General features: G+C 50.4%; 1 protein-coding gene across 1 annotated transcript in view; it reads left to right on the top strand.

Moving 5' to 3' along the window:
- THAP4 (THAP domain containing 4) overlaps positions 1–6,671 on the top strand; it is a 66,948-nt gene extending 60,277 nt beyond the window's left edge. The window contains exon 6 of the mRNA XM_007943274.1: positions 6,552–6,671. Within this exon, the coding sequence (XP_007941465.1) occupies positions 6,552–6,671 (120 nt within the window). The remainder of the gene's footprint in view (positions 1–6,551) is intronic.
- The last annotated feature ends 1,175 nt before the right edge of the window (positions 6,672–7,846 follow it).

Raw genomic sequence — 7,846 nt, forward strand, 5'->3', positions numbered from 1 at the left:
GAAGAGCAGCCAAGGGTGATTCAGGCTTTTCTTGGTGTTTTTTTTATCATTGGCCCATTGGTTGAGAAGGAGGTAGTGGCTGTCTCTCAGTAAGTGAAGTTGCAGGAGGTGTGGGTGTAGTTGTGTCTTATGGGCACTGTTGTTGTCTCCCATTCAATTAGACATAAATTACAATTGAATAACCTAAAATGGCCTCACATTTGAACCTCCGCTGCGGTGTGTGTGCCTTGATCCCTTTCTGTCCTGTAAAGAGCTAGCTTTGCAGACGTCCTCTTAGCTCTGTCGGGGAGGAGCTGTCTCGTTTGGCTATAGCATCTGGTGCATGCCAGGTACTGCGGTCAGCACTGTGTGCACACCTCATTCTTTGAGGAGTGTATGGGTGGAAATGGTACCTGTCAGAGGCATTGCCCCTTCTATCTGCGGCTCTTCCATTGGTTGCTGGTGGCCAGCTCCCTGTTAAAAAAAAAAGACCATCAAAGACTATCTCCATATACCTTATGTGTGGTGATGATGTGGATGGGTGTGGCTGAAGTCAGGTTGGGGTTGGTCGTACCCCAGTCACCACCAAGGCTCCCTCCTCGTTAGAGAGTTGAGGGTGTGGTGACCCTGTCACCACTAGGGCTCTCCGTTGGAGAGAGAGGTTGGTGACCTGTAGAAACATTCATTTCAGGTGTGAAAGATGAAGGGTAGACTATTCTGCTTTCTTTCACTTTTAAATTTCATGAGCAATGTGTTCTCATGGTAGAAAAACCAAACTGAGCAAGATGAAACACACAGAGAATTGACCAGAAAGAAACACTATTACCATTTCTCTTTATGCACATTTTTATAAGAAAATGAGGGATACTGCTTGTGCTTTTTTCTTATTCAACCGCAATATAATTCACATTCCATGAAACTCACCCTTTGAAAGGGCTTAGTCCAGTGGCCTTTAATACATTCACTGTGTTGTGCAGCCATCACCTCCGGAATATTTTGTCACCCGAAAAAGAAACCCCATACTATTAACCCATCTGCTAGCAACCACTAACTGTTGGTGTCTGTGTGTTACTGTTACTGGGTGCAGTCAAGTGTGTTGTGAACAGAGGGACTTGAAGTGCAACAGGACAGAGCCTCCCGGTGCTGCACCGTCTGCAGTCTCGTTGCTGCACTCGAGCGTGCTGCGGCCCGGGGTCAGTCCAGCTCGTAAGACGCTGCCTCCTTTTCACTGACCCTCTACTTTACTGAGCATGACGTCCTTTTCCAGAGACCGGCCCCTCCTGATAACATGTCCAAAGTATGTGAGATGAAGTCTCACCATCCTCGCTTCTAAGCAGCATTCCAACTTCTTCCAAGACAGAGTTCATTCTCTGTCAGTCCAGGATATAGTCAGCCTTCTTCGCCAACACTATGTTCCTACTCCATCAGTTCTTCTGCAGATTTCCTTATTCACTGTCCGGGTTTCGTTTGCTTATGAGGCTGTTGAGAACAGCATGGCTTAGTCCTCAAAGTGACATCTTTGCCTTTGAACACGTTCAAGAGGTCTTTGGCAGCAGATTTGCCCGGTGCTGTATGTCGTTGGATTTCTTGGCTGCTGCTTCCCAGAGCATCGATTGTGGATCCAAGTAAAATGAAATCTTTGGCAACTTCAGTCATTTCTCTGTTTTTCATGACGTTGCTTATTGGTTCAGTCAGATTTTTGTTTTGTTTTCAGTAAGGAATTTTGTTTTCTTTATGTTAAGATGTAATCCATACTGACATCTACAGTCTTTGATCTTCATCAATAAGTGCTGCAAGTCCTCTTTGCTCTCAGCAAGCAAGGTTATGTCATCTGCATGTTACAGGTTGTTAACGACTCTTCTTCCAGTCTCGATGCCACGTTCTAATTCATAGAGTCCAGCTTCTCGGATTGTTTGCTCAGCTTGCAGATTGAGTAAGTATAGGAAAGAACACAGCCCTGACACACTCCCTTCCTGATTTTAAACCACTCAGTATCCCTTTGTTGTGTTAGAACAACTGTCTCTAGGTCTATGTACAAGTTCCAAATGAGCCTGATTAGGTGTTCCGGAATTCCTGTTCTTTACAGTGTTATCCGCAGTTTGCTGTGATCCACACAGTCGAGTGTCTTTGCACAGTCAAATAAACATAGGTAAACCTCTTTCTGGTATTCTTTGCTTTCAGCCAGGATCCATCTGACATCAGCAATGATATCCCTCATTCCATGTCCTCTCCTGAATCTGGCTTGATTCTGGAATTTCCCAGTCAGTAACCATATTTGTAAATTATCTTCAGCAAGATTTTACTTGTATGTGATATTAATGATATTTTTGAATAATTTCCACATTCTGTTGGATCACGTTTCTTTGGGATGGACACAAACGTGACTCTTCTCTAGTCAGTTGGCCAGGTGGCTATCTTCCAGATTTCTTGGCAGAAATGAGTGTTTCCAGTGCTGCATCCATTTGTATTGGTATTCTATTAATTCCTGGAGCTTGTCTTTGCCAGTTCCTTCAGTGCAGCTTGGACTTCTTCCTTCATTATCATTGGTTCTTGATCATGTGCTGCCTCCTGAAATGGTTGATCATCAACCATTTCTTTTTGTTGCAGTTACTCTGTGTATTCCTTCCATCTTCTTTTGATACCTCCTGCAGGGCTCAATATTTTGCCCATAGAATCTTTCAGCTCGAGGCTTGAATTTTCCCTTCATTTCTTTAAGTTTGAGAAGTACCAAGCGTGCTCTTCCATTTTGGTTTCCCAGCTCCCTGTCTTTGCCCATTGTAGTAGTTGACCTCGTCTGTTGGTATGGATCTCCCCGTCATAGTAGGTGACCTTGTTTGTAAGTATAGATCTGCCCGTCATAGTAGGTGGCCATGTCTGTCGGTGTGGACCTTGTCTTGTCAGTGTGGATCTGCCTGTCATAGTAGGTGACCATGTGTGTCGGTGTGGATCTCCCCGTTGTAGGTGACCTTGTCTGTCGGTGTGGATCTGCCCGTCGTAGTAGGTGACCTTGTCTGTCGGTGTGGATCTGCCCGTTGTGGATTTTTTATGAATGGAATCACACAGGATGTGGCCTTTTCGGTCTGGTCTCTGTCGTTCAGTCATTATCATGTTTTCAGGGATTGTCCACGTCATGCTCACAGACAGTTGTAACCTGCTGTTTTCATGAAATTCACTAACACATCTGGGCATCTTGCTTCGTGTATGCCACAGACACCTTGCTCCTTTCCTGACACTCAGCCCTCGGGGTCCCTGCGCCTGCCCCTCGTTCTCTAGCCTGCCTCTAGAACATCACCCAGGACGCCCCTCCCTCACCTGCTGCTCCTTCAGTCAGCGCATGCGTGTCTGAGTGTGTGCGTGCACGTGTGTCTGCGTGTGTGCATGCGCGTGCGTGTCTGAGTGTGTGCGCATGTGTGTCTGAGTGTGTGCATGCGCGTGCGTGTCTGAGTGTGCGTGCACGTGTGTCTGAGTGTGTGCGTACACGTGTGTCTGTGTGCGTGCACGTGTGTCTGAGTGTGTGCGTGCACGTGTGTGTGTGCGTGCACGTGTGTCTGTGTGTGTGCGTGCGCGTGTGTCTGCGTGTGCCTTTCTGCAGTCCTCTCCCCGTCTCAGTCTCTTCCCTCAGTCGCCAATGTTGAGCCCAGGCGAGGCGGTACGTGGCCTGCTCAGTTTGAACCTTCCCAGTGGGTCTCCCTTTACAGGAAGGCAGCACGAGAAGTTCCACCCGCAAAGCCCGAAGCAGCGCGGGCAGCCAACCCTGCCGGTGAGCTGCTCCTGCCAGTGGCTGGCTTGGTGCTGAATGAGCCGCTGTGGCCAGTGCCAGTAACAGAGCCCTCGGCCGTCTGGTGGCTGCTGCGTGAGTGGGCACCGACATCCGTCAGAAGCTGCCCCGAACTGGGTGGTGCTATAGGGATGTGTGCACTGAATTCCTGCCGTAAAAGCCTTGACGGTTTATTTTAATGAAGTACACGAACCTCCTGGCAGCTGCCGCCGCCTGAGGATGCTTGCCTCACACCAGCTCGTGTCCCTGTTGGTCTTCCTTGTTCTGCACGCTGGCCTCTCTCTCCTCCACCCTTGGCTCATATGCGTCCTCTCACTGTTAGCAGTCACTTGTCTCACTTGAGTCTACTCTAAACCAATGCTTTGACTGCTTTGAACTGAGGGCCTTTGGAGAGCACTTGTCCAGCTGTCACCTGTGTGTCTGTGTCGCTGTGGCTCCATCCAGTCCTCGTGGGCAGAGCCTGTCACTGCACTTCTATCAGCCTCCAGGAGGTGGCGCTGCTGCTGCTGGTCCTGGGACCACAGGGGCCACTCTTCCCGAAGCCTTGGGACACTTCACCTGCACTGACCATCCTCCGCTTTTTTTGCTTTTCTCTTGTGTATTTTAACGTGTGTACGTATTACCCCCCGCCCCCGGCATTATAACTGTCCGACGTCCATGACAGTGCATTCTCGGGTTTGTCTAAAAATGTCTGTTTTGCCTCCATCTCTCAAGAGTCCTTTCTCAGCAGCTGGAGGCCGAGGGTGACAGGAGTTTCTTTGGGAACTTTGAAGATACCATCCCACTGTCTTCTGCTACCCTCTTTGTCTTGAGAAGGCGCTGTCGAGTCTCAGGGCCGCTCCTTAGAAGGAGCTGCTCCAGCCCTGGCTGTGTGTGTCTGTCTTTGGTCACCAGCCAGAGTCCTGCTGCGATGTGATTTGAAGGAGGCTGGATTTCTGTTGTTGGTCTCAGAAGAGTGGCTGTAAGCTCTTCCAGCCCTGCTTGTACCCACTCTTTGCCCCTTCTCCTTCTTGGACTCAGTCTCACATTTGAACTGCTTTCAGGGTCTGGGGTCTCTTGGGCCTTCACCCTGTTTTCTTCACTTCCTTCTCTCCACATGTCAGCCTGGACATCTTCTACTGACTGTCTTCCAGTTCACCGGCCCCAGTGGCAGCACTGTGGGCCTCCCTGATATGTGTGTGTGGGGGGAGTGTGCATGTGAGCACATGTGTGCATGTGGTAAGTGCATGAACATGGTGACTGTGCATGTGGTGATATGTGGTGAGTGTGCATGTAGTAACTGGTGTGTGTATGTGGTATATGCACAGTGAGTACGTATGGTGATGTGTATGTGGCACATGTATGTGGTGAGTGCATGTGTGTGGTGTGGGTATGTACACACAATGTGTGATTGGTGTGTGCATGCCATGTGTTTACATGTGCATGTGGTAGGTGTTTGTACATGTGTGATGAGTGGTGTGCATGCAGTGTGTGTGGTATGTGCATGTGTGTGTGTGGTGACTGGTGTGTGCATGCCCTGTGTTTGTGCGTGTTGGGTGTGGATATGTGTGCACGTGCGTGTGTGATGACTGTGGTGTGTTTGTGCGTGTTGGGTGTGGACATGTGTGCACGTGCGTCTGTGGTGACTGTGGTGTGTTTGTGCGTGTTGGGTGTAGACGTGTGTGCACGTGCGTGTGTGATGGCTGTGGTGTGTTGCATGTGCTTGTGATGGCTGTGTGCATATGTGTTAGCTTCCATCACCTGGTTTTTCTTTTGAAAGTCTCTTATTCCCTGGCTTACTAGCAATAGTGCTTTCTTTTGGTTTTGAATTCTGGACATGATCTATGAGAAATTCCGGGCATGGGTTGGAAGTTGCTTGATGGTAACTTTCACCAAATGACAATTCTTGTGTCTGGGTGTTGGTCAGGCAGGGGCTGGTTGTGTTAATTTGAGACAAGCTGTTTTGAAGCTTTCCTTCTTGGGAAGACCTGCTGTATCTCTGTGTAGCCCTCACTTCTGGGGTGCCAACTGCAAGCCTGGTGCGTTTTCCAAGGTCTCTCCCGGAAAACTTAGCTTCTCAGCCCCTTGGCCACTACTTCTGCTTCATCTTGGCCTCCACACTTGTCCCCTCGACCTCTTGATGCAGCTTGCAGTCCCCAGCAGTCCCTGCTGCACCTCATCCCAGGGGCCTGGTCCTTGCTGCCATCTTCTCTGATGCCCTTCACCAGTCTGCTGCTCTGGCTTTCTGTCCTCGAGGCACTTGGTAGGTTACAGTTACAGTGTGACCAGAAGCAGAGGCCGACTTGGTGCCTTCCAGAATGTTCCTGAGTGTCAGAAAGAAGAAGGTGGTCTGTGAGCCTCAGCACTGGCCGTGGGTCACAGCTCCTCCTTGCCGACAGAGAGTCAGGACGCCAGCGTTTACTGTTGTCCTGTTTGGTTGCTGCAGCCTTGGGCTCCCACTGGAAACAGCATGGTGATCTACTCTGCCCTCTTCGAGCTTTCAGAGGTCTGCTACTGACTTTTCAGGAACACACTTGACATCTTTGGGAAGTTGAGCGTTTGTCCGACCTGGTCCCCCATTCACGGGGCAGCTGGGGGCAGTGAAAAGATGTAGCCTCATGCCTTGCTTGAGACAAGCCCGTTGGTGGCTCTGGTAGGTGCCTGTCACCTGTGGTGGTGACACTGCCTGGTCCATTAAGTGTGTGACAAGTCAGGTGACATGCAGGGACGACTGCCCACAGCCAGCACCCGAACTTTTGTTGAACCTTTTGATGAAACTAAGGTGTTTGTGTGTTTGGTTTCTTGTCATGCTTAGATTACTCGAAAGTTCCGGCTGAATTCTGAAGGCAAACTCGAGCAGACGGTCTCCATGGCAACCAGTACCCAGCCCATGACCCAGCATCTGCACATCACCTACAAGAAGGTGACGCCATGAGCCTGGAGGGCAGCCTGGAAGGAGTGTGGCAGAGAGTGTTGCTCCCGTGTCCTGTACGGAGTAGAAACCAAATAAAAGGCCTTTATTTTTACGGCTGAGGAGTTTGAGTATCGTCACTGTGTGCACCGTTTCTCTCTGCAGTGACGGTCTGTCTCCCTGAGAAACGGGGTGACTTGCTTCGTCTCCCCTAGTTTTTCTCTGCAGTTTCCACATGAGCTAAAAGCCCAGCATTTTCAAGAAGGTAGTCAGTGGTAGCTGAAGGCAGAAATGGTGGCACTGTACTTTCTGTTAATTCTACAAAGAGCTATGGGAGGTTCAGGACCCCACCCCCCACCCACCCCCGCTCTGAACAGAAGGTGTTGGCTCCCACACAAGACCCACAGCTGGTTGAGTGTCGGTTTGTGAATTCTGTTACCTGTAACACACCTTGTGTCTTCTGTTTGTCCTGCTTACCATGAAGTTCTCACACACACGCTAACCTGTCACTCAATCTCCGGCCAGTGTCTTCCCACATGCCTTTCATCTCTGTATGTGTGTATCATCTCTGCATGTGTGTTTGTGTGTGTGTGCACGCACGTGCTAGAGTGTTTTTAAGCAAATTCAGACATAATGTCATTTACCTTTAAATGTTTGTCCGGGTATCTTAAGATGAAAACAACACGCTTTTCCTTTTCTCAATACCAAGTACATGAGACTGGGCCACGTGGTGTTGGAGGCGGGCAGCTGGGAAGGAGGTGCTGTGGCCTGTGATGGAGGCAGCAGTAGCCACTTAGAGCCAGGGACCTGGGGTCTCAGAGGATGGGCCTGGCTACTGCTTGGCCTTCTGGAGTGGGGCGGCATGGCCAGCATGTGGGGACTAGTGACTAGCTGGTGTCTGGTGCCAAGGGGCACACAGGGCTGGAGCTGCCGGCAAAGAGCCTAGTGCAGCAGGACTCGGGATCCTGGAGGCACCAAGGAAGTGCCCCCCACATACACCCTGCATCCCAGGCCTGCCCACTGCCGGCTGGAAGGGCATCTGGAGGCTGCGCCCAGAGCTTGGCAGGAGGGCGGGAGCTGCAGGCTGAGCACAGGACTGCCACGGTGCCATCACAACAGGATGACAAGTCTGGAACGTTCCCTCATACCCCCCACTCAGATGGCCCTCAGGGCTGGAGAGTACGTGTGCACGGGCACGT

This window comes from Orycteropus afer, unplaced genomic scaffold, assembly GCF_000298275.1.
Source record: "Orycteropus afer afer isolate SDZICR_OR568_19922 unplaced genomic scaffold, OryAfe1.0 scaffold00006, whole genome shotgun sequence".
Taxonomy (NCBI): domain Eukaryota; kingdom Metazoa; phylum Chordata; class Mammalia; order Tubulidentata; family Orycteropodidae; genus Orycteropus; species Orycteropus afer.